The sequence below is a fragment of the Humulus lupulus genome, chromosome 7, assembly GCF_963169125.1.
Source record: "Humulus lupulus chromosome 7, drHumLupu1.1, whole genome shotgun sequence".
Taxonomy (NCBI): domain Eukaryota; kingdom Viridiplantae; phylum Streptophyta; class Magnoliopsida; order Rosales; family Cannabaceae; genus Humulus; species Humulus lupulus.
This window is the reverse complement of record NC_084799.1, coordinates 182,427,621-182,454,931: the sequence shown is the minus strand read 5'-3', so window position 1 is coordinate 182,454,931 and position 27,311 is coordinate 182,427,621. Positions and strand designations below refer to the sequence as shown.

Sequence of the window (27,311 nt, the reverse complement as noted above, 5' to 3'; positions counted from 1 at the left end):
GATGCATAAGGATGTGACAAATTACCACCATCTACCTGAATCTACTGGCAGATCAATTTGTCTCTCTTCTTAAACATTCTGTGTATACTCATCTTCTTCAAAAATGGATCCATTTTCTGTATTAGCCAAGAGTAAAGCTAAAACTTGGGACTCCTCTTCAGCTTCGACTTGGGCAGGCGACTCATGGACTTCATTGATCACTGTAGAAAAAGCCAACCCTTTAACAAAAATAAGTTAGAACACCCATGTCTACCCAACTGACCAAAAAGATTCCCCTAAATATTGTTCTTAAATACATATGAACCACACCATATTACCCCAATAATAAATCCTACTGTTGACCCTCGATTTGGCCAACGACACGGAGTCAAAAATACAATAGATAATGAGATGACAATTAAGAGTTTAATCTAATGGTAAGGAATAAACACAGATGATTTATAATGGTTCGGCCCCAATGAATGGTAATAACCTACATCACTTAGCACTATTATAAATATTGAATCCCAATGTCGTGATCAAAGAGCTAGGGTTATTGAGTTTCACAAACCTTGGGAGAATTACAACAAGATGATAGATAATTGCACTATATGATCTCTCTTTCAATATTCAGAAAAAAGATTACAAGATCAAAAAGTCCCCTCCTTGAGCTATTTTATACATATTTATAGGCTCAAGGGGGGTTACATGGGCCAATGGGCCTTAATTATCCTTAATATCCGTGTATCAAGGCAATAAAGAGGAAATAATCAACGCAGCTATTACAGGATTACAATCTTTTAAGGAAATAAATCGAGTCATACGACCAGCATGGTCATATCTAATAGTCAGGCTTGATGAAGCAATGTATAGCTGGTCAATAATCGAACAACACCACCTTATTTTAACTCTGCCACGTGTCAACCACATGTGAGAAATCCTTGCCACGTCATCAGCAACCATTTTTGGATAAACATTTGCCCCCCAAGTTTACTTTACTACAACCAGCATAAAGTAAACTTAGGAAATTGACTCTTCGCTTACCCCACCAAATCTGTCAGAGCCGCCCATGCCTTCTCGAAAAAAGTAACCAATCATGTCCAATCAAGTCTTTTCAGTTTTCCAAAAACTTGTCTGATGGATATTGCACTTCCCCATACTTTGAAAAATTAATCTCATGATTACTTCTTTTATGGTGTCACAATCACTATAAATAATACCCCAAATTCACATTTTCACTTTTTAATTTTCACTTGCCTTCTGTTTTTCAAGAACTCTGAAGAACTTCGACTGTTTGAGCCAAGAAAATCCCAGAAGCTCCTACTGCTAATCTAAGGAATTTTCGTTCAGACGCCTAAAGCTTCCGTGTTCATACTCCACCTTTTATACAAGTAAGTTTTACGAACCTTTTAGTCGTTTGAATTGCCATGCAAAATTGTTTTTTATTTGTTTCGTATCTGAGTTCTTAACTGTTCTTGACCGAAACTGTCTTAGGGTAATGAGCATATTGATCGATGCTTGATAAGGTAGTGAAATAACATTTCATAGGAGTTAGGAGTCAGTTTGGTAGTCGAGATTGTAGATTTAGGGCGTAAAATTGAAGTAAAAATTTGATTTTTACTTTAGTTGGAAAACTGGGTTTTTCCCGCCCTTTCGGAGTCGAAAAATCTTTTCCTTAAAAACTTTTTACTTATGCTTTTTAATCCGTTTCTCGAACTGCTCGAATAAAATTTAGTGTTTTTGCTAGAATGTTGCTGGCCGTATAAAAGCTTAACTTTTATATGTGAGCAACGTTATTCCAACTCCCAACACAGGTTTTTAGGCTTTACGTTCTCATCTCCCCATTTCTCTGTTTGCAACTTTTCATGCAATATCCGTGGGGAGGTGAGAGGCCTATCGACGATGACTTGCTAGCCCAATTGCTTGAAGACGAGGAGCAACCGTCACTGTTGATACCAGAAATTCCTTTTTCTTGAGCTACCCTGAACATTTCATCGTCCCCGCATCAAAGTATGGGTCGAGTTAAGTCTAAAGCCCAGAAAAAGAAACCTTCCAATCCTTCAAATCAGCCTGCTCCTCGGGCTGAAATTCCCTCGACCAGTGGTCGAGAAAGAAATATCCCCGACCCTTGTATCCAAACTCACGCTGAACTTCGAAACACCATTCAACCAAATGTTGAATGGTACGTCGCCCTTCCTAGCCGAGTAACGGTTAGGATGATTGCGAATTATATTAAAAAATATGGACTTCCTGGGGTAACCCTAGTCCAACCCACCAGAGACCAACGAGCGAATTTTCCTGGAGGCGCCTTCAGCGCCATGTCGAGGTATCACATCGAGGCAAGAGCGATCCTGCCTCTTCATCCTTTCTTCCAAGGAGTGGCCAATTATTTTGGGGTCGCTCCTTTTCAAATAACCTCTAACGGATATAGAATGCTTTTTGCACTCTATATCCTCTATAGCCATAAGAAATGGCATGTCCCCACGCCACATGAGGTCAACTGCCTGTTCGACCTAAAATCCAACCCCAATCAAGAAAACACGGGGTTCTTCCATTTCTTCCACCAAGAAATGACGCGCACTTTCCTGAGTGATACTACATTCATATCCAACGTAGGGAAGTAGCATCTGGAGTACTTTCTGACTACCAACATGGTCGCAAACAACCTGGCTTTCATACAAGGAGGTAATTTCTTAGCTCTCCTGGTCGTTTATTTTCCTTTAATTCTTCCTGCATTCCCCTTAGAGATTTAGTGTATTTCAGGTCCATGGCTGTGACTGGTTCCCACTCCAGACATGGAAATCCGATCAGCACTCTTGGCCAGCCCGACTGACGTAGAGAAGAGCGGTAAGCATCTGGTCACAGATGCTAACCTGAGGCTGGCGGGCTTTTGGCACCTCACTAGGATGTGAGGGAGTCAACAGCAGGAAGTGCCACCGGCGAGGAGATTCCTGAGTAGCACCCAGACGTGTCACAACCTTAAAGGAGGAGGACAACTTGAGTGACAATCAGGGAACCCTCCAGCACCTCACAAGTTGCTGCTCCCCCCGCCCCACTGGGAAAAGGAAAAAAGAAAGCCACCGAACCTCTCGAGCCTCTCGATGAATCTTCGGATGAGAACGATACTGATCTCTTTCTCTTAGATAGTTTGCCAATTCCCTGTCACTTGTTTGATGGGGACGACAATTTTAAGTACGCTCCCAATTTAGATTCAGACTTCTTCATGCCAGAGAGTGAGTGTAACACTAGTAGAGTATATAATGTAGCGACCAGTAATGATAGCTCGGGTATTTTACTTACAATTTTATTTGTTTCTTTTCCTGACATAACACACTCAGTTGTTTGTACTATCTCACTGTTCGTGTATTTGCTTTCGTGTAGACATGGAATCTGAAAATGTGTTTGATATGTACAATGCTCCTGAGGCTCCTGAAGCTCCTGCGAGCAAGAAGAAAATGAGTAGGCGGCATCACGGGGAAAGCAGTAAAGCGCCTCCGTCCAAGAAAACCCGTACTACAGACCCTCCGGCAGACAGACCTTCAACAAATGCAACACCACCTCTGACTCCCCTCGAGCAACAAACTCCACCTGCTCCAGTCGAGTCGACACCTTCTCCACCAGCTCCAGCTGACCAGACTCAGCAAGCTGCCTCTGCTTCCATAGGGGGCGACATATCGAGTCGTGCCCTAAGATCGGCTAAACACATGATGGAAAAAATTCTGAGGCACGAGCGTTGTTGAGAAGCGATGGCTGGGACAGAGACGATGGACGTTGACCAGATCTTAACTCGCGCACTAAACGAGCTCGCAAGTGTAAGTTGTCTTTTTTTTTTGGAGACTAAATCCTTCTATATATTACAGTCAATTTCAATTTTTGTGCCGATCGCAGGCAATGCTGACCATTACTGCTGGCCGGCTCTGCTTGGGAGTTATCACCGAGCAGTCCAAGACGTCCGAGCAACGACACGCTGAGGAGCTCAAGGCTGTCGAAGCAAAACATGTCGAGCAGCTTGAGGCGGTTCAGAGGACAAACACAACATTGCTCGAGGAGAAAGACAAGCTGGTTGTGGAGTTAAGGGAGAAGCAGACTGCTCTAGACAAGGCCATTGAGTCAAGAGACCAGTATAAGGAGTCTAACCGCATTAACTACCGTGAGACTAAAAAGCTCGAGGAGGACCTGATTGCGAGTAAACAAGAGGCTGCAACACTGGAAGGCCGGATCAAGGAACTTGAAAAAGCCAACGCCAGTAGTTTTGAGAGGTACAAGAATGCCACGGTTAAGTGTTTTTATGACTTCTGGAAACACAACCAGGAGGCCAACTTCAGCTATCTTCCTGAGAGCATGAGGCATGCTGAGACAGCCCGCTGCGTTGCTCGCCTGGTGGAAGAAGAGAGAGCAAAGATACCAGCCTCGCCTGAAATCTCCTTGGCCACTGGCGTGGAAGGGGCGGACAATGAAGCTACAACTGTCGTCGACCAGGACACCCCTCAAGACCCTCCTGCCTCGTAGTCTGCTATTTTTCTTTTATTTTTTTATCTTTTAAATACACAACCTACGGGTCGTGATGTAGACACAATATAATTTTGATTGCTGCGTGGGCAGCTACTTTTTCCTTTTATCAAACAATTACATCCGAGCAGCAACTGCTCGCGGTGTAAAGGAATTTCTCTTGATATTATAATATTTGCACTTTATCATAACATCTGTTTGCTGGTAAGCAGCTACTCGGAGTTGGGATTGCTCACGCTTCCATCGATTAAGTCCAGGGATTCCATCAATAGTTGATTATTAGAGCCTTGATCATACGTTATTCTGCGATGCAGAGGAGGATCTAACTCAACAGGCAACATAGCTTCATACCCATAAGCTAGTGAAAATGGAGTATTGTCTGTTGTTGTTCGGTGGGAAGTTTTGTACGACCAAAGGACTTCAGGCAATTGCTCTGGCCATGCCCCTTAGCTTCTTCCAGTATTTTCTTCAGAGTATCCTTTAGCATTTTATTGACTGCTTCGCCTTGTCCATTTTCTTGGGGATGAGCGACTGAAGAAAAGCTCTTAATAATCCCATGCCGTTCGCAAAAGTTCGTGAATAAAGCACTATCAAACTGCGTGTCGTTTTCTAAGACGATTTTCCTTGGAAATCCATAGCGACAAACGATGTTTTTGACCACAAAATCTAGCACCTTCTTGGTCGTTATGGTTGCGAGTGGCTCGGCTTCAGCCCATTTAGTGAAGTAATCGATGGCAACCACAGCATACTTGACGCCGCCCTTTCCTGTGGGCAGAGATCCGATTAAATCTATACCCCCCACAGCAAACGAACACGGACTTTGCATCTGTTTCAGCTCATTAGGGGCTGCTCGTGGGATTTTAGATAACCTCTGGCACTTGTCGCACCTCTGCACAAATTCTATCGAGTCTTCTTTCATTGTTGGCAAGAAATACCCTTGCCTCAGGATCTTTTTCGATAGGCTTTGCCCCCCAGCGTGGTCCCCACAAAAGCCTTCGCGTACCACTTTCATCAATTCCTTGGCCTTCTCTTTTGAAATACATATGAGGAGTGACATTGAGTATCCCCTTCGGTACAAAATTCCATCAACCAGGATATACCTAGCAGCATGCTGCTGAAGGGTCCTGGCTTTGTTTCTGTCCATTGGTAACATGTCTTGCTTCAGATACTCTATGTATGGTGCCATCCATGTATCCGCCACCTGGATCACCAGAGTGGTCTCCTCTGCTTGGATGCTTGGCGCAAATATTCGTTCAACTGGCACTATGTTCAGAGTATCAGCATTCTTCGCACTTGCTAATTTGGCCAAATCACCAACGTTTGAATTTTGGTCGTGAGGTACTTACTGAAGGGTTTACTTGTCAACCTGCGCCAATAAATCCTTTGTTTTGTTTAAGTAAGCAACCATCTTTAAACCTTAGGCCTGATATTCTCCTATGACTTGATTTACCACCAGCTGAGAGTCACTGTAGATGTCAAGTACCTTTATATTCATGTCTCTGGCCAATCGTAACCCAGCGAGCAACACTTCATACTCAGCCTCATTGTTAGAAGCAGTGAAATCAAACTTGATTGCGCAGTGAAATCGATGCTCCTCAGGCGTAATCAGGATCACACCTACCCCAGCGTGATGCTCATTAGAGGAGCCGTCTGTAAATAACTTCCATGAGGAAGCTCGGTTTCGAGACTCAGGCTCTTCAGGCTTTTTGACCTGCTCGATATCTTGAATTCCAGTGAACTCTGCAATGAAATCAGCCAAGGCTTGCCTTTTTATCGCTGCTCGCGGCAAGTAAGAGATATCGAACTGCCCAAGTTCGACCGCCCATTTCAATAATCTGCCCGTGACCTCTGGCTTTTGTAGAACTTGCCGTAGAGGCTGGTTGGCCAAAACTATGATTGGGTGAGCTTGAAAGTAAGGCTGCAGCTTCCTAGAGGCCAAAATTAAGCAATGGGCTAACTTTTCAATTGGTGGGTACCGCAGCTCCGCTCCAATTAGCCTTTTTCGTACATAATAAACAACCTTCTGTATGCCTTCTTCTTCTCTTACTAAGATAGCACTAGCAGTGTATTTTGTGATCGCCAAGTAGATGAACAAAGTTTCCTCATCGACCGGTTTCGATAGAATGGGTGGTTGCGCCATGTGAGTCTTCAATGCTTAGAAGGCCTGCTCGCACTCCTCCGTCCATTCGAATTTCTTGTTACCTCTAAGTAGATTAAAAAATGGGACGCACTTGTTCGTTGATTTGGAAATAAATCTACTAAGTGCAGCAATTCTTTCGGTCAAACTTTGAACATCTTTGATCTTTACTGGCGATTTCATATCGACCAGGGCTTTGATCTTCTCGGGATTGGCCTCAATTCCTCTCGAGTTAACTATAAATCCCAAGAACTTCCTTGTTACTACCCTGAAGGAGCATTTGAGGGGATTCAGCTTCATCTGATATTTGTTCAAGACGTTGAAGCACTCTTGCAAATCCTCTATGTGCCCTTCTGCCTTCTTCAACTTAACCAGCATATCGTCAACATAGACCTCCATGTTTGTGCCAATCAGCTCCCTAAACATGTGGTTGACCAGTCGCTGGTAAGTTGCACCAGTGCTTTTCAAACCGAAGGGCATTACTTTGTAATAGTAAAGCCCGGTCTCAGTCCGAAAGCTAGTGTAATCCTCATCAGGAGGATGCATACTAATTTGATTATACCCAGAGTATGCATCCATGAAAGAGAGAATCTCATGCCCTGCAGTGGCATTGACCAGCTGGTCGATCCTAGGGAATGGGAAACAATCCTCAGGCAAAACTTTATTGAGCTCTGTGAAATCCACGCATGTTCGCCATTTTCCATTCGGCTTGGGAACTAACACGGGATTAGAGACTCACGATGGATAAAACACTACTCTGATGAATCCATTCTCCTTGAGCTTCTCGACTTCTTCTTTTAAGGCCTTTGATCTATCTTTGTCGAGCAGCCTCCTTTTTTGTTGTACTGGTGGAAATTTTTTGTCTATATTAAGGACATGGCTAATGACTGCACGATTTATTCCAACCATGTCTTTATGCGACCAGGCAAAGACCTCCTGGTTTTTCTTCAAAAACTCCACCAGCGCTTGTTTTGTTGTTGTCTCTAAGTTTTTACCGACTTTCACAACCCTGGTCAGATTTTCTTCATCGAGTTGGACCTCTTCAAGGTCCTTGATGGGTCCTATCTCTTCCTCAGAATCCCCAAAGCGGGGATCTAAGTCTCTATCCTCACTTTGGGCAACGCCCTATTTGGTGACATTATCACCTGATTGGCCTGTTCATCAACTGCCATTTGCAACTCTTTTCTGGGAACCTCCCTCGACACACCTTTCTTTGCTTTAGTTATCGAGGCGTTGTAGCACTCCCTTGCTTCCCGCTAATTTCCCAACACACATCCTATCCCGGCGTCTGTTCGAAATTTCATGGAAAGGTGCCATATTGATGTGACGGCTCGTAGGTCAACCAGAATTGGCCTCCCAATTATAGCATTATATGCCGATGGACAATCAACTACTATGAAAGTAGTGAGTAATGTCCTGTTAGTAGGTGCAGTACCTGCTGTAATTGGAAGCCTAATCGACCCAGTTGGTACGAGCCCTTTGCCGGAAAAACCATAGATGGTTTGGTTGCATGGCTCCAGGTCCTTTATGGACAGCTTCATTCTCTCCAGTGAAGACTTGTATAGGATGTTGACCCTCGATTTGGCCAACGACACGAAGTCAAAAATACGACAGATAATGAGATGACAATTAAGAGTTTAATCTAATGGTAATGAATAAACACAGACGATTTATAGTGGTTCGGCCCCAATGAATGGTAATGACCTACGTCCACTTAACACTATTATTAATATTGAATCCCAATGTCATGATCAAAGAACTAGGGTTCTTGAGTTTCACAAACTTTGGGAGAATTACAACAAGACGATAGATAATTGAACTATATGCTCTCTCTTTCAATATTCAGAAAAAATCTTCCAAGATCAAAAAGTCCCCTCCTTGAGCTATTTCATGCATATTTATAGGCTTAAGGAGGGTTACATGGGCCAATGGGCCTTAATTATCCTTAATATCCGTGTATCAAGGTAATAAAGAGGAAATAATCAACGCAGTTATTACAGGATTACGATCTTTTAAGGAAATAAATCGAGTCATACAACTAGCCTGGTCGTATCTAATAGTCAGGCTTGACGAAGCAATGTATAGCTGGTCGATAATCAAACAACACCGCCTTATTTTGACTCTGCCATGTGTCAACCACGTGTGAGAAATCCTTGCCACATCATCAGCAGTCATTTTTGGGTAAACACCTACCTACGTCATAACGTTGTTACCTACTCCACATAGCTCTAAATAATGCAATATATACCAAAAAAGACAACCCTTAATAAGAAGAGGGAAGACATACATCCAAAATAACCCCTAATATGAAAAAGGGAACAACTCTTGATGAAATTCATTTTCCTCCTTATTAAGAAACACATACGTCCAAAAAAACAAAACAAAAATAATAAGAAAAGGGAAAAGTGTTACGTACTATACTCAGATGCCCCACAACTTGCCATTGGGTCTAAATCAGTAGATTTGAATTCTTCTAGTTCTTTTGGCACTACTACAAAAAAGGAAGAGAGCCCTAAAAACATTTTTAGGACTTGCGAGGAGTGATCCATCTATTTGAGAGCCTTACAAAGTGAGGTTTTTTAGGACTCGCAATGCGAGTCCTGAAAAGTTTTATTTTTAATTTTTAAAATATTAATTGGTACCCAAAGCTCTCGCCGGAGCTCCAACGAAGACGGTGGTGGTCCAGGATGTTGGGTGTACAACCAAAGTCCCACATTGGCTAGAAATGGGAAGGATCTTGGGTATATAAAGTTGGACACCATCTCCATTGGCATGAGGCCTTTTGGGAAGGTGCCCAAAAACAAATCCGTGAGGGCTTAGGCCCAAAGCGGACAATATCATACCAATGGGGAAATAGATGGTGTCCGACGGTCCTTACAAGTGGTATCAGAGCCGAATCCCAAAATTAGCCATGTGAATGTATCCTCGAATTGTCAAACAAAGGAGGTGAAGCTTGCTGCTAGAGCCATTAGAGGTTCAGATCTGATTCAAAGGGATTTCGAATCTAGTTGGTGAAGGGATTGATCTAGCTTACTCAAGGGGATCTTGAGTGTTGGAATCGAGCGATTCAGGTATTCGAAGGGATTTTGAATCTAGCTGGTGAAGGAATTCATCTAGCTTACTCAAGGGGATCTTGAGTGTTGGAATCGAGGGATTCAGGTTTAGATCTGTAATCGTCTGAGGGGAGGCAAGGTGGTCCTTTGTTTGAGGGGAGGATTGTTGGGTGTACAACCAAAGTCCCACATTGGCTAGAAATGGGAAGGATCTTGGGTATATAAAGTTGGACACCATCTCCATTGGCATGAGGCCTTTTGGGAATGTGCCCAAAAACAAATCCGTGAGGGCTTAGGCCCAAAGCGGACAATATCATACCAATGGGGAAATAGATGGTGTCCGACGGTCCTTACACAGGAAAACGATGACTGGGCTTCGAAGCCCAAAGCTCGAGGAACGTCATGGTGGTGGTGGTTTCTCATGAAAAGGGCTAGAATGGTCGGATTAGAGCCATGAATTCTCGAATCTCCATGGATTCCGGCGAACGTCGATTCCAATTCCAATGATCATTGAGTCCGATCCTTTAGTGGGTTTTGAAGCCCAAAGCACAAGGAATGCAATGGTGGTGGTCATTTGGCTCGGGGTGGTCGGAATATGCCCAAAATGTTTCAGAAACCCACATAGTCGTCGAACTTTGGAGGCTCCGTTGAGAGGGCTAGGGGGAGTGTGCGGCTAGGGGCTCGCGGGGCTAGGGGTTTCAAGGACCGGGGAAGACGCCTAGGTGGCGCGTATAGGCGGGGGGTGGTCGGAGAGTCATCGTTCGTGGCTGGAAGCAAGTTGCGAGAGAGAGAGAGAGAGAGAGAGAGAGAGAGAGAGAGAGAGAGAGAGAATGGGCTGAGTATTTTTTTTTTCTTTTCTGATTTAATATATAATAAAACTTTTGTTAAAAAAAATTATTCAAACTCTTAGGACACACATAAGTTTTTAGGGCTCGCACTGCGTGTTCTAAAAGAAATTCTTTAAGGACTCTCAATGAGTGTCCTAAAAAGTCCAGAAACTTTTGTTTAAAAAAAATTCAAACTTTTAGGACACACATCAATTTGTAGGGCTCACACTGCGTGTCCTAAAAGAAATTCTGTAAGGACTCTCAATGAGTATCTTAAAAAGGTAAGGAGCAGTTTTTAGGGCTCGCATCTAGGTGAGTGCCCTAAAAAAGTGTCATAAAAGCTTGTTTTTGTAATAGTGTGGTATGTCGAATTCTAAGTTTGGTTTTGGGAGAAGCTGACTTTTGGGAGATGTTGATCTCAGGGCTTGGTTTTGGGAGATGCCGACTTCTCCACTTCTCTCTTTATTACATAATTTAATACTATTTGCTTTAATTAAATTTATTTCTTTTATTGATTTATTTTACATATTACAGCAAAACCCTAAACAACAGGAATGTACATTCATGTTGCCACATAGAACAATTTAATAGGGTTAACAGTTGAGTATTAACTGAATACCGTTCCAAAGCGTCAGATAGTTTAGCTGTAAAAAAAAAAGAATCGGTATTTAACTCTTGATTTATTTTTTCCAAAATAGTAACCAAAGTATGCATGATTTGTATTTAGAGAGTATCTAATGATCATTATTGGAAAATAAAGTACCAAGTCATCTTGTTGAAACACACATTGTAGCAAATGAGTATTTGCCCTAGATAAAATGGTGTTTTAACAAAGAGCATAAACAGATAAGACATAGTTAACACCTTATGTTAAATATTTCAAGGATTTTTTTTATAGAATAATTGTTTGATATGGTTTTGAAACTTAAAAGAATATTTTGTACTAGAGTTTTTGAAAAAAAAAAAGCAATTTATAATTTAAATTTAATATCAAAATCTATTTTAACAAAAGAATAATAAAACAGTACGTCTTTTTAATATTTATCCGAACATCAAATCATATTTAATATTGTTATAATAACAACGAAAACTGCAATTCATTGATATCATAGCTTGTTTATGTGGTATATAATTTAGGTCATTAATTATCATCATAACAGTTTGAAGTTCTATTGATTTTGATTTTACAATTGAATGTAGAATATCAAAATTGAGAAGTGGGAATCTTATCTTTAATAGTATACTATTATTTTCATTTCGGCATTACATACTACACTAGAATCGTATTCTAATTAAAAGTGGATTAGTTCATATGAAAATGATTGATTCTGGAAGATGTTAATGGTGCTCTCTTCACCTCTCCCTAGTCCCTACCAATTAATTTTGAGTCTCTCTCATGTCACCATTGATGTGCATATTAAATTTTAAAAAACACACCTATAGTTCTATTAGATATTTTATTAATAATTCAATAAAGCAGTTCTTCCTCGTAATGATAAATAATATGACTCGGCTCCTTAGTTTGTCTGCAGGGAATTAAAAAAAACGTTTTGAATTATGAAGATCCAGAAAAGACAACTACTTGATTTAATCAGTCGGCACTATTTTTCTCAATCCGATAATAAAGAAATAAAAAATGAATTATAATTAAATACTGTAGCCCAAATAATTAATGAAAAAAAATATATGGATGTTCATATTTCTACCAACGTATCTGTTACATAAAGAAACATATAATTTAATTGAGATAATTATCGTTATATTTGTAATTTCAGTAATATTATGTACTGAGTAACTGTAATAACTGTATAACCAACCAGTAGTTTTTTTATCTGAAGAGAATGAAAGACCAAAAAAGGACAAAGATAGAGAGGCCAGTAGCGATGCAGGCCAAGTCAAGAGCTCTCTCTCGACTCTGCTTTCTCTCTCTTCTCTCTCTCGTCAATCCCAAATATTCCTCGTACCTCTCTTTCCCCTCCGTACTCTTCCGTGCCTTTCTCCTGGCCCCGCCTTCCACGGCGTTCCCCAATATAACCAAGCTCTCACTCCCCTTGAGGTGCTTCCCTTCCATGTCCTCCACGTGCAGCCCCACCTCCCTCACGTACATCCTCCCTCCTTCCTTGTCACCCCCGCACGTCACCACCACCCCGCACTGCACCACCTCCCTCGTCGCCGCTCCAACCCACCACCCCGGCGACCCATTACTTCCTTCGCCCGCCATCACCGTCGAGAACCGGAGCTGAATCTCTCCGGTCAGCCAGTGTCGTTTAACCGACACCGGTCTACGGCTCGAAACATTCGCCGCCCTCTTAAGGTTCGGGTCGATTAGGATCCAGCTCAGCGTTAAATTATCTTCCAAGTGTTTCAACCACGCGCCGTCGTCGTCCCCGGGTACGGCGGCGCGTAGTATTTCTGTCGGGACTGGGTCTTTCGGGTCGAGCAAATCGACGATAAACGGCGAGCAGAGGAACCACTCTGACACGGTTTCGGTCTCTTGGATCTTGGAGAGGACCAGCTTACCTTGGTAGAAAATATCGACGGCGGAGATTAATCCGGAGGGCCCACTGAGATAATTATTGAATACCCGAGGTGGGACCTCACCGATGGTCGGGAAAGAGTCGGAGAAGAAGGAACGGTGGCCAGAAGGGAAGCCGGAGAGGATGAGCTGGCAGAGGCGGGGATCCGCTATGGAGGGCCACATGGTGGTGCATATGTCTCGCCAAAGAGTCTCGTCAGCAGAAAGCGCGTGGAGCTGAGACGACGCGCTGGAGGCCGAAGCGAGTGCTGGGCCGTCGAGACGGGCCAGGATGTGGGCCCGAATGATGTCTGGATGGAGGGCCGAGATGGTCCCTTCACCGCCGTGATCGTCGGCCGTCGTTTGAGTCGTTGTTAGGTCGGAAGTTGCCATGTAACGGTGCCTGTTTTATTTTCGGTATTCTTTTAAGATTATTTTTTTCCTCTTTTGGGGTTTGGGGGTTGGTGTTGTATAACTTTTATTGAGTGTAATCAGACAGAAAAGGTGGGATTGGAGTTGAGGTTTTATAGTTGGGATTTTGGGTTGAGAGAGTCATGTACGTGTAGTGTGTGTGAGAGAGAGGGCATTGGATATGTTTATGAACCTTTTTTGGGTAACAAGTTGGGAAATATCCATGTCACTTCATTACCGAAAAAAAGTCTCATGTGTTTCACATTTTTTGGCTTTTTCCCTTTATGTATTTACGTATAAATTTTCGGATATTTATTATAATATACAAGTCTTAAAATTCTCATTTTCTATCGATCTATTACTATATTTTTCTTTTATCATTGGTGGGGGAATACCGGAGTGTGTTAGGTGTCATGCATATTTCAAATGAATCGTCTAATTATTTTCCATATATCGTTTTTTATTAAGTATTAAAATAGTTGTGTATGTATAATATAACATACAAAGACTATTGATACAATTTATTCTTTATTTAATAAATTCGAATTACTATTGATTTTATAGCATATTGTTCGTATAATAAGAAGGACTAAAAGTACCTAAGTAAACAAAATAAAATACCAAATTTAAGGTCAGCACGTCGAATTAATAGTAACTCTACTTCTTCTTCTTCTTAGATTTTTATTATTCTTTTAAAGGCACAATATTTTCTACTTCTTGAACGAAATAAAGAAATTCACGAAGTAGTTCGAAACTAAAGCTGTTAAACTCTTTGATGTTTTATTTTGACCAAAGACTTAACTTTTGAGCCACTTGATAAGTCGCTCGTTTTCTTTTTTGAAGATAAAACTGATGACATGGATATATATATATATTTATATATTTTAGTCCATTTTGGTTGTCTCAACTTGGATACCCCCACAATCATAATAGTCAAACAAAGACTTGCGTACGGTCAGCACTTAATATGCATTGATTCAACACTGGGATTAAGATAGTGCATAATATTCAACAATTTGGCCCGATTTTGGATAATTTATTGCCATTATTAATACCTAACATTTACAACGATCCCTTACATAAATCTTATTTGTAATTTCCATTATTTTTTATACCTTTTATTTTTGCTTTATTGTTTAATTTATGATGTTGTATGGTAATACGAAAAAAATAATTTTTTATTTTATAAATTAAAAATTTGATAATTAAACTTAAAATAGTGTTTAATAATTCTATTTTTATTTATTATTTTTAAAATTTTTAATTAAAATTTATTAAATTTTAAAAATAAAAACTGTTTTCGACTTTTCGTTTTTTCTCTTCCATTCTTCAAATCAACACCTCATTTTATATTGTTAAACAAAAATAGTTACCAAACATATATATTTTTTTTAAATAAAGAAACAAAAATAAAAATAATATATTTTTTTTGTGTTTAAAAAATTCGAAAATATAATTTTTACCCAACACAACCTATATTTTTGAATTATCAATTTGCCACAAAATTCACATACTAATCATTTTTATCATTGCATTTAAAAATTCAGTTATACTGTATATGGAAACAACATGCATCCCACCACAAGCTCCCACAAACTAAGTGTGTTCTCACTATGTCTGGAATGGTTAATTATAAGTTCAATGGGAATAAGAGGTCAATATAGTATAATTTAGTAGTCTAAGGTTTACCAAGAATACAATTTTGTTGTAGCAAATTTTTCTTTTCTTTTTTTGGTTGATATATATATAAAAATACACAATCATTAATATATAATAACGTTCAAGTACACTTGTACATGCCAATTGAACTTTTTGCAGTCTCATTTACTAAGAAGAATTGACAAACTTGCCAATAATCATATATATATATATATATATATATTTATACTCATGTAATTGGTCCAAATGATTGAGACAAAGATTGGGCCGTCTACGTAATTGGCCTCGACTTAAAATTCAAATTAGGATCCTAATATAATGCCGCCCTTTCACTAGATATTTGGATCGTGGTGATCACTATAAATAAATATGCAGTAATTCTTCAAATTTTTTTAGTAAAAATGAATAATTTCGTTAAGGCGAATAAAGCGAAAGAGTCATAAAAAGAAGAGTCTACAAATCTTGGTCAACAGACCTTGGTCTCTTCCATAGAAAGAACCAGCTGCGCTAGAGAGTGTGAGACACTATTATTAACTCTATTAAAATGTCTATTGGAAAATGCCTTAAGTTTACAACTCAAACTCATGATGTCATGAAGGAGCACTTCAAACTCTGAGATACTCTCTGAGTTATTACAGATTGCCTGACACACCCTAAGACAGTCCCACCTAACAATCACCATGATATACCCAAGACGCAGGCACAATGAGAGGCCCTGAAGCACGGTAGAAACCTCAGCCAAATAAGGTTCCATTGTGGAAAAGAGAGGTGTGGCTGAGGAGGCTAAAACACTTCCATCCTTATCATAAAATGCTGCTCCCAGACCCCCCTTCATGTGCTTACTATCCACCCCAGCATCAACAAATAAACATATGGTATCTTCCTCCATTTGGCTAGCGAGAGACTCATCACGCCCAAATGCACATTTAGTAGTGCCCACGGTATTGGCTATAACTTGGGCCATTTGGTATCTTCTCAGAAAGTCAAGTGACCAAGTTGATACAAACTCATCCTTGATCCAAAGGTGATCATGAATGATTTTGTTACAGGGATACCATATCCTTCACCACAACGTTAAGAATTGCTCCATTTCCTGTCTGGATAGTAAGTACATGCATTCCAATATCATAACATACAAATAATGGCAACCTTTAAGTTCATCCAAACCTTTTGTTGACCACTCCAATATAATTGTCTTCAATGTCGTACACTCCCAAAGAGCATGACTGGTAGTCGCAGGTGCATTGTGTTATATTATTTCATATAATTTAATGTTAGATTAAATAGTATGACAAAATGTAATTTGTCACACCTTGTAACATATTATTGAGAGTCACAAAAATTAGATACATGTGTGTGCCCAAATGTGATATATTTTAGAGTTACAAAATCAGTTACAAATTTGTAACTCCTAAATATTACCTAATAATGTGTATATTATATGTTATACATTTGAGATTGGATTTCACAAAACCATGATGAAATATGGTTGTTGGAGACATGTTTCTAACTCCCAATAGGTGTTTGGACGTTACAAAATCATGTGGGAAATGATTTGAGACGTTTTGGAAAAATGACTTTTTTGTGCTGAAATGGCATGTGGCCACGGCCACTGACTTTCAGAGGCCGCGGCCTGGGGGACAGAAGCTAGTGGCCACGGCCACTAAAAAGTCCTGGCCGCGGCCAGTGAGGCTGACAACCTATGTGAATTTTCAGTTTTTTCCAAATTGAACTGTTCTAACATCCCAAATAACTCCCAAATCTTCATTTTAATTCCATAAACATCCAATTAAACATTGGTAACAGCCATGGGGGTTGGTGGAATTTGAAATTCAAAGGGGTATCTCAAACTCTATATATAGGAGCCTAATGCTGACTTGTATGACACACAATTTTCCATTCACAAAGCACTTGGCTGGAAAATACACCTTGAGGCTTGATTATTCCAGAAAGCATTTCCAAAATCTGTGAGAGATCCCTTAGTGCTTGAGTTAGGGGGAAATAAGCTTTTGGACAAAGGTTTTAAACTTTGTTCAAGTTGGTGATCCCCACTACTCTACACTTTGGTTGTGTGAGAGTTTGTTTGTGTTTTCATTCTTTTGTTCCTCTTGTTCTTCCTTTTTACTTGTATTATTATAGTATTGAGTTTGTAATCTTCTTCTTCTACATCTTTCTTTTTTACTTGTATTTTGAGCAATTGAGTTGTAATATTCTTTTAATCAATCATCTTGTCCATTGTATTTTTGCATAGAGTTGTATTTTGGTTTTTGTTTACCGAGATTTTTGGAAACTATACTAATGAATATTAGATAAGACTAATGATATGGAATTTAGAAGATAAAAACATGATTTTTACGTGGTTGGGACGTTAGTGAGCCTTAGTCCACGAGTCAGTTGTATTAGAGCTTGGAAAGTCTTTTACAATGGAGTTTCTCTCTATGTTTTGACAGAGTAACTGTATACAAGTTGAAGAGAGATCCCTTTTCCAGTGCTCTATCGCCTGTATTTATAGGCTCACAGGAACACTGGGTCTGGGCCGGGTATGACCCAGGCCGATCAAAGGTGTGGATACTCTTGGCTTCTCTGGCGGAAGCCCAATACAAAAGATAAAAATTCATAGGTCCAAGAAGAATTAAGGCCCAATGGGGCAACCCAAGAACTATATTTCGCCCGAAAAAATGGTGCTTTTGGTCTGGGCACTCCGAGTTACGAGGAAGATTCAGGGGACAAAGCCAGTCAGTGTACTTGGCAATGCAGGTCTGAAACAGCAGCGTGCAATCCTGAGGTGGCCTTCTCCGCAGGTGAAAAGTGGGCTCCCACACGTCGTGGGGCGACTTCAGGGTCATGGATGCCTTTTCCTGCTAACCTGGAGGACACGACCCGGGTTCGTTTACCTCTGTCCCTCTTCGTTTACCAGAGGCCTGGACCGTTTACCAGGCTCCAGGATCGTTTCGCGTACACTTCGACCATAGTCCCAGCTGACCATACGTCTCCTGGGCGACTATCCTGGATCACCTTCCCGTACACCATCCGGGTCCGGAACAACATTTGGGACGTAGTCCTTGGTTACTCCCGTACTAAGCGGGCCTGGGCTGGGCCCATATCCAATACCCCGACCATGGGCCTGGACCATCGTCCCCGGCCCACGACAGGAAATGGGGATAACATTTACCCCCCAAGCCTTCGCCTGAGTCCGCGAGGTGGAGGCTTGCCTTGTTCCTAGATACTCCACGGTGCCTTCCTAGTTCCTGCTTGGAATCGTGGGTTTGTGGTAAAGGGCAATGACGCTGGCCGCATGCTGAGCCCAGACCATTTACCAGTGTCTGGGTACATTTACCTAAGTCCCGCTTCGTGGCAGGGATACACGTGTCGCTAAGTAACTGCTGCAAAGATGGCACATGACCTCGAAAGGTCACCTAACTACCTCAAGGGTCACTAGGCCTAGGCTAGTGTGTCAGCACAGATTCCAAAGCATCCCATCCGCACGAGGGTCCTTCATTAATGCTCCTATGCTAATGTGGACCATAGGATGGGGCGACCTTTAACATTCACCTCTCCTAGGCTGTTAGATTTGAAATGGCGAGGATCCAGCTTAAGAGTTCTCATAAATGCCCCTACACGATTTTGGACCGTTCGATGGGGAGATTTCCATTCGTTGGATTAGAGGCCAGGATTTGGGCCTTTATAAATACTCCTCAGACATTCATTTGACACTTTTACACTCGAGCCATTTCAAGAACTGAGAAGCTTTGTATGTCCGATATCGCTAAAGAAATCCTTCACTGCCTGATTATTCTACGCCGTCGTCTATTTCCAAAAGTCACAACGTCTGCCCCTCCGCCTGAGCGCACGTCCTGGGTCTGCCCTATCGACGAGTTGCTGAATCGGCTTCACCAGTTCAAGAACGAAGTTCTGCCGTCCTTACCGTCGGACAACCACCACCCTTTACGGCCAACAACTCACAGTAAGTCTTTCTGACCTTCTTGGTGAATACATGAACGTAGGCTGTTCTTTTAGTTCATATGCTTAGGTTGCTAGAATCTGCTCACACTTAGGATCATTGTTAGGAAGGCCGCCTGGTCCGGGTTACTCCGGGTCTGGATGCTTCCTGGAAAAACGGTGGAGCCTACTTAGTAGCCCCTTTTTCGTTCCCGATCTGGGTCTCGCGGTTCCCTGGTGATCCCAGACCCGATCCGGAGGGGACTCCAAGCAGTACTTAGGAGACCCCCCGTACCTTAACCGACTTTCTTGGGTTTAGGTACTGACTGCTTGGTTTCTTTTCTTTGTTCCCAGATTATCAATCATGGCCACGAGCGTCACCCTTCACTTAGAGGAGGAAGTCAACAGGGCCCTTGTCGTCCTCTCCGGGTCCCGGACCCCCAAGGGCAACAGATGGGAGATGGACGTGTTGACCAACCTGTTCCGGAACTAGCGGACGATGTACATCCTAGAGAAGCACCTGGGCATAGAGTCCACTCCCGGAATCTTCCACAACCGCCTGGCTAGGATAGAGGAGCGGGCGCACACGTCCGTAGAAGGGTTTGGGGCCTGGAGAGCTGGCCATATCAGCGCGGGAGCCACACTCCCGCTTCACGACTACTTCGTGCAGTTCCTGACGTACGTGGGGATCGCACCCTTCCAGCTCCTGCCACAAGCCTACCGACTGCTCGCAGGATGGCGAGTATTCTGCATCCCGAAGGAGATTGCGGAGCTGACCCCTGCGGAAATCTTGTATTTCTACAAGATGGAGCCGCAGGTCAACGCCAAGGACAAGACCTTGGACGGCTTCTACAGACTAAAGTCGCGAGGTAGCTACCCCGCTCCCACCAGCTCTTGGAAGCATCCCCCGGACGTCCGTCACTACTGGTTCATGACGTCCGTGTTCCTCGTGGAGAAGAACCCCATGTTGCTGCTGGACTTCCAACAAGTGGGTAAGTGCTTCCCCGATCCTTTTCCTCTTTTTTATTTTTTCTCTTTTTCTTCATTTCTCATCATGTTCCTCCGGGTGTTAGGACCTTTCGCTCAAAATCCCCTCACCCAGTTCATCCTGGAACGGAGGAGGTTCTACTCCAGGCTGAGTGTGGAGGACCTGGACGTAGGAGGCTACGTCAACAGGAATAACCTCAGACTGGTCAGGATGCTCGCGGCCCACCATAATATTGTCATCCCGAGCCTTCGGGAAATCCAGTGTGAGAAGAATGTCACCATCAGGGAACAGCTGGCCCTGGAGCACATCGCGGAAGTGGAGAAGGCGGCGTGAGCCGACGCGGCCAAGCGGAAAAGGGACCTGGCCCAGACGGAGGCGGCTACTTCAGAGGAGCTGGAAGAGCTATTCGAGGATGCCCTACCGAACACGGGGACCCCCGGGGCTAGCATATCGGGGCGAGGTAATTCACCTTTGCTCTTAGCTTATGTTCCCCAAGTCAAGGACTTAGCTAGGGATAGGATAGCATTCCGAGGCCCCGCGTTCGGGGCTGACGGGGAGATGGACCTTCGTCTCCCGTCCCCGTAGGCTCGGAGGTTCTCATGTTCTTGTCCGGGTTCCTTCAGTACGGGAATTTCTTGAACCCGGACGACATGGGGGACTGAGTCCATTCATTCGTGTTAGATGAGTTGATTCGCGCCCGGAGCTTAGAAGAGGGTTCGTCCTGGGTCACTCTTAGTTTTGATTATGATTCTCTTGGTTAATCGTACTAACTCATTTTTTCGTGTTTTTGCAGGAGACTCCGACATGTCTACCCCCGCGAGCGAACTGAGGCAACTCCTCAAGGACCGGGCGGCCAGGAACGCTGCCAAAAAGACAAATGAAGCGGTAGGCCTGGACCCAACCCTCAGCAAGGAGGCGCCAAGGGAGGAACTTCGACCCGGTGGGGGAGTGCTTGCCGTGGTTCCCATCCAGGCCGTTGACCCGGCTGCAGTCCCCAGCTCTGCCCAACACCTGGTAATTGATCTGGAGATGTGAACTGCGGCCAGCCGGAGGTCCGGGAAAAAGGGCTTGGACGCGGGCACTGAGGAGGCCAGCACCGGGAAGAAGAGGCCCTGGACCAAGCGAGCTGGCTTGGGCGATGAGTCGCACGGCGAGAGTCGGCTCACCATGAAAGAGATTCCCGCACTACCGGCCCTCCCCATACGCCTGGAACTACTCAAAGAGGGGGAAGCCGTCGTGCGGGACGAGTAGTCTCGGCTGATTGCCTGGACCTGGGAGAATGGTTGGGATTGGAGAGACAAGACATACAAGGCCCTGATGATCCGTCGTCAGGTCGAGTTCGCGGAGTGCTCGGCGGCGTTCAGCCCCCCTCAGCTGATCGTGGATTGGCCAGCTGTCGAGACAGGCTTTCGCCCTAAGCTTAGGCAAGAAACGACCCCCTTGGCGGCGGACCTATTGGGCCAGGTGGGGAACACCATGTCCAACCTCCAGCTCAAGCGGTACGCCACGATAGCCAACCCGGATGTGCTGTTCATCTCCCAGGCTCTCCGCCATTAGGCCACCGCAGTAAGTTTACTTCGTGTCTTTTTCTTCCCTCGTCTTATTTGTTTATAAGGATTCATCTTAACTTTGCTTTGTTCCAGGTTAATCTGCTGTCCCATCAGAATGCCGATCTGGTGGCCGAGTTGGCCATGAAGATGGAGAAGATACAGCTGGAGCTGGAGGCGGACGTGAACCAGAGGGAGGCCACCAAGGAGGCCCTGTCTAGGGAGACATCCCAGGCTCAGGCGGATCGCGAAGAGTTCGACCATGTTAAGGCCGGGTTAGAAGAGGCCTTATCCCGGAAAGAGACCGAGGCCAACGAGAGGACAACCCTTCTGGAGGCGGCCGTGGCTCAGTCTACCCGAGACAAGGAGGAGATCCAGAACTTGACGGCTCGGGTCCGCGAACTGGACAGCTCCCTTCGCGAGGAGAAGACGGCGCATGAGGAGGCTCGCCGGGAAATGGAGGAGGCGGGCGACATGCTGGAAGTCACTTTCGAGGAGGCCATTTACATGGCTTGGCGCAAGGACAAAAGCATGAACCTCTTGGTCTTCCCCGACTCAGAATTGAAGAGGGCTGAGTTCGAGGCCAAGGAGAAGGAAGACGCGGAGCTTCTGGAGAATGAAGCCTAGGCCCGGATCTTCGCCTTGCCTCTTTTTTCTTTTTATATATTTTTGTAACTTTTTCGGACGTCTACGCGTCCAAGACAATTTGTATTACTCTCCGGTTTATCTTATTTTTGTTATTCCTTCTAGAAATTTCCTTTTGTCATTGTGCATAACTGACTTCGAGGGTTTGGTCCCGGTTCCAACGGCCTGGACTAGACCAATTCTTACTAGCTTGTCAAGTTTTCAGTCCTACCCGCCTAATTCTCAATCCCGGCTCCAACGGCCTGGGCCAACAAGGTTTAGATAGTTTATTGTGGAACCTAGTCCCCCCACTTTACCAGTCGCGGGGCACGACTTTGCCCTGGGGCATACCGGATGTTTTTCTCTCCCAGACATCGCTCGTCCGGGGTGGGGCCATCCTTAGGCTCAGTCCTTTTGATTTATACCCCCGGACATCGTTCGTTTGGGGTGGGACCAGCCCTGGGCTTGGTCCTCTTTAATTTATACTCCCGGACATCGTTCGTCCGGGGTGGGACCAGCCTTGGGCATGGTCCTCTTTAATTTATACTCCCGGACATCGTTCGTCCGGGGTGGGACCAGCCTTAGGCTTGGTCCTCTTTAATTTATACTCGTCTGGCGTGGGATCAGCCCTAGGCTTGGTCCGCTTTAATTTATACCCCCGGACATCGTTCGTTCGGGGTGGGACCAGCCTTAGGCTTGGTCCGTTTTAATTTATACCCCCGGACATCGTTCGTCCGGGGTGGGACCAGCCTTAGGCTTGGTCCGTTTTAATTTATACCCCCGGACATCGTTCATCCGGGGTGGGACTAGCCTTAGGCTTGGTCCGCTTTAATTTATACCCCTGGACATCTTTCGTCCGGGGTGGGACCAACCTTGAGGCTTGGTCCTCTTTAATTTATACCCCTGGACATCGTTCGTCTGGGGTGGGACCAGCCTTAAGCTTGGTCCTCTTTAATTTATACCCCCGGACATCGTTCGTCCGGTGTGGGACCAGCCTTAGGCTTGGTCCGCTTTAATTTATACCCCCGGACATCGTTCGTCCGGGGTGGGATCAGCCTTAGGGCTTGGTGCTCTTTAATTTATACCCCCGGACATCGTTCGTCCGAGGTGGGACTAGCCTTAGGCTCGATCCCACGGGGTTTGTATCCCCCAGAAATCGTTGGTCCAGGCTGGGACTAGCCTGAGCTTGCGCCCCGCCGGGTATTTGCTCATACCCGGGATACCCCCCACTAGTGAGCGGAGACTGATCTGGGGTCACTTGAGTAAGATTTTCATTTGTTTGATAACGTTTCTTTATGGCGTTTTGCACACGCCATTTTTATTATTCAAGGGGGTCGCCCTGAGGCGTACATTGTTTACAACGAAAATACAAAATTGAAACACGCTCTCTTGACTACTGATAGTATTTATGGAGATGTTCTGCGTTCCAGGCTCGCGAGACTTCCGAGCCATCGAGCCGCTTTAAGCGGTATGTCCCGGGGCACACTTCATGTTGGATCTCGTAGGACCCTTCCCAATTCGGGCCTAGAACTCCCACTCCCGGATCTTGAGTAGCAGGGAAGACTCTTCGCAAGACTAAGTCGCCGGTTCCGAACTTTCGGCTTTTTACTTTTGAGTTGAAATGTCGTGCGATCTTGCCTTGGTACATCTTCAGCTGCACTTGCGACTCCTCCCGGATCTCCTCGATGAGATCTAGTGATTCCTTGAGTAAGGCGTGATTCTGGGCGGGGTCATATGTGTCTCTTCGGTGAGACGGGATGGCGTTTCAATGGGGATGACGGCTTCACATCCATAGACCATGGAGTAAGGAGTGTGGCCGGTTGATGTCCTCTCAGTCGTCCTGTAAGCCCACAACATGCGAGGCAGCTCTTCAGGCCATTTTCTCTTGCAGGCCTAGAGCTTTTTCTTTAGCGTCCCTTTTAAAATTTTGTTCACGGCTTCTGCCTGTCCATTTGCTTGGGGCTTGACGACCGCAGAGAAGCTCTTGACGATGCCATGTCTCTCGAAAAAGTCCGTGAAGTGGGCGCAAAAGTCAGTACAAAATGGTCATTATAGTTGTAAAGTTACAGTCCCGCCGACCTAAGCGGCAAAAATAGGGTAAACCCCCTAGTTCCTCTGAGAACACCTTGACCGTGGCGGTCAAGCGGCCGCATATGTACACAACACCACATCAGCTCTCCACTCAAGGCTAGGTGAGCTTTTCTTTCCCTTTACCTGCACCACATAGCACCCATGAGCCAAAGCCCAGCAAGAAAACATAATACTTTTCATAACATCATTAAATGATTATCATTATAATCACACTGAGCATAAAGCTTTCAAACAAATGAATAACACATGATTTTAGCGGGAGAGTGGCTGTTGAGTAAGCCACTAGCCTCCAAGCTCTCTTTTCTAGCAGGAGAGTGGCTGCTAGGTAAGCCACCAGCCTCCAAGCTCTGTTTTGTAGCGGAAGAGTGGCTGATGGGTAAGCCACTAGCCTTCAAGCTCTCTTTTCTAGCGGGAGAGTGGCTGCTAGGTAAGCCACCAGCCTCCAAGCTCTGTTTGTTCATCGACCCTCAGGGTCGGTCAGGCATTAATGCTCTTTGAGTCATTCAATGCTAGCAGTCGATTAGATCTAATCTCTGTTGGCTTGCGTGATTCACGCTAAGGCCGTTCTGACAAGTAAGTCAGCGCTTCCTGACCTGTGTCCAGTAACACTGCCGAGCCTGACAAATAAGTCATAGCCTCACAGCTGATACTAACACTTTTGTCGATTATGTATTCAATCCATGTCCATATTTATACAATCAACATGCCTCACCAATATCCATGCATGTCACACTTTGGGTGCAGTTTTCTTACCTTTGATTCGAGCTAGAATGAGCAAAAGAACAACCTTTGAGAACGGTTTAGCTTTTAGTCCTTTAGCGGTTACCTAGTCACAACACATTTGGGATACCATCAATAATCAAGATAATCAAGGGTCTCAAACCATTATCTAACCTCCAAGAGTTCAATCCAAACTAATCCAAGTAGCAAGGACACTTCCGAGGCCTTAAACTAGGTTTCCGGGGTCAAAACGAGCAAACGGGGCGAAAACAGGGCAAGGGCTGCGGCCCTAGCACCTTGGGCCGCGACCCCCAGAATTTTCCAGAGGCAAGCGCCGCGGCGCCCCACAGAAGGGCCGCGGCGCCCAGCGAAACAGAAAGGCCACCTGCTTCTTCAAAGAAGGGCCGCGGCGCCACAAGAACAGGGTCGCGATGCTCCACCCTGGGCCATTCCCAACCGCGTTTCTAACACTTCAAAGCCTCCAAAATCATCCCTAAACATTCCCCAATCATCAAAACAAAGTTCCCAAGCTTCCCCATGCATCAAAACCCTCAAAACCCAAGGCTCGAACGAACCGAAAACTCAAAAATTCACAAATTCAATTCAAAGCTTAGAAACTCAGAAAAACTCAAAACTTAAACTTCGATTACCTTCAATTGGGTTGTTTTCCGTCGAATCCTTCGGTTAAGAAGCTTCTAATCTTCCCTAGGATCGCTATGCCTCGATCCTCACTCTATTCTGACTCCTAGAACTCAAGATTTCCTCAAAAAGGCTTAAACGGTAAAACGAACTTTGAAAAGGGAGAACGAAAGGTTTTCTTATCGTATATTCTATCTAATAAGCTACTTCAACCTTAAGTAACCTCAAATAAAACCTAATGCTCGGGGTCCCGAAAACACCCCCGGGGACATTATAGTCAAAACCTCCAGAATTTCACCCTGATCTCAAATATTCCCAATGTATCATCAAATGAACATTTCTATTACCCCAAAATTGACCCCATTATGGCAAAACCACTAATCCACTAAAAATAACCGTCTCATGTCAAATAGCTCGAATATATCTCCATAATAATGGAATCTCATTCACAAATCACATCATGCACCCAAATACACAAATTACCCTCAACGGGCCAAATTATCATCATACCCCTGTAATTGTAAATATGGACTCATATGCATGCATTTCACATCATATCATAATATAATCAACATATACATGCATTTAATCAATTAATAACATAATTAAGCAAGTATGGCCCTCCCGGCCTACTATTCACGCCGTTAAACTCATCGGAGAATTCAGGGCATTACAACTATCCCCTCCTTACTGAAATTTCGTCCCCGAAATTTACCTGAACAGCTCGGGATACTGACTCTGCATATCTGACTCCAGCTCCCAGGTCGCCTCCTCGACCTTGCTGTTCCTCCACAATACCTTAACCAAAGGTATTGTCTTATTCCTGAGGACCTTGTCCTTTCTATCAAGTATCTGAACTGGCTGCTCCTCAAAGGAGAGATCTGGCTCAAGCTCCAGATCTTCATAACTCAGAATATGGCCCACATCAGATACATACTTCCGAAGAGCTGATACATGGAACACATTATGCACGGCAGACAATGCCAGAGGCAAAGCCAATCTGTAAGCCACTTGACCAATCCTCTCCAGGATCTCAAATGGACCTACAAATCTAGGACTCAGCTTGCCTTTCTTCCCAAACCTTCTCACCCCTTTCCACGGTGAGACTCTGAGGAAAACATAGTCTCCTACCTGGAACTCAACGTTCCTACGCTTGGAATCTGCGTAGCTCTTCTACCTACTCTGAGAAGCAAGCATTCTAGCTCTAATCTTCTCTATAGCCTCACTGGTCCTCTGAACTGCATCAGGACCTAAGTATTTCCTTTCTCCTGTCTCATCCCAATGGATGGGAGATCTGCACTTCCTACCATATATCATCTCATAAGGTGCTACTCCAATGGTAGATTGGTAACTGTTGTTATAGGAGAACTCAATCAAAGGCAGATACTTACTCCAAGAACCACCGAAATCCAGTACACATGCCCTCAGCATGTCCTCCAAAATCTGGATCGTCCTCTCAGATTGCCCATCTGTCTGAGGATGATAAGTTGTACTGAACTTCAACTTTGTCCCCATGGCTGTCTGTAAACTCTTCCAAAACTTGGAAGTAAAAGTGGGGTCCCGATCTGACACGATCGACCTAGGTGCACCATGGATCCGCACGATCTCTCTCACATAGAGATCTGCATACTGATCAACTGTATATGTAGTCCTCACTGGCAGAAAGTGAGCTG

At 44.1% G+C, this 27,311-nt stretch overlaps 1 protein-coding gene across 1 annotated transcript; it reads right to left on the bottom strand.

Annotated features, from left to right (window-relative positions):
• Positions 1–12,174: 12,174 nt before the first annotated feature.
• LOC133788907 (F-box protein At2g27310) lies at positions 12,175–13,591 on the bottom strand. Its single transcript, XM_062226555.1, has one exon. It carries the CDS (start codon positions 13,411–13,413, stop codon positions 12,334–12,336), a length of 1,080 nt encoding a protein of 359 aa, XP_062082539.1. The 5' UTR covers positions 13,414–13,591; the 3' UTR covers positions 12,175–12,333.
• Positions 13,592–27,311: the final 13,720 nt, after the last annotated feature.

Excerpts from the sequence above, each read along its gene's own strand:
- LOC133788907 (XM_062226555.1), bottom strand. The coding sequence starts at position 13,413 with ATGGCAACTTCCGACCTAACAACGACTCAAACGACGGCCGACGATCAC.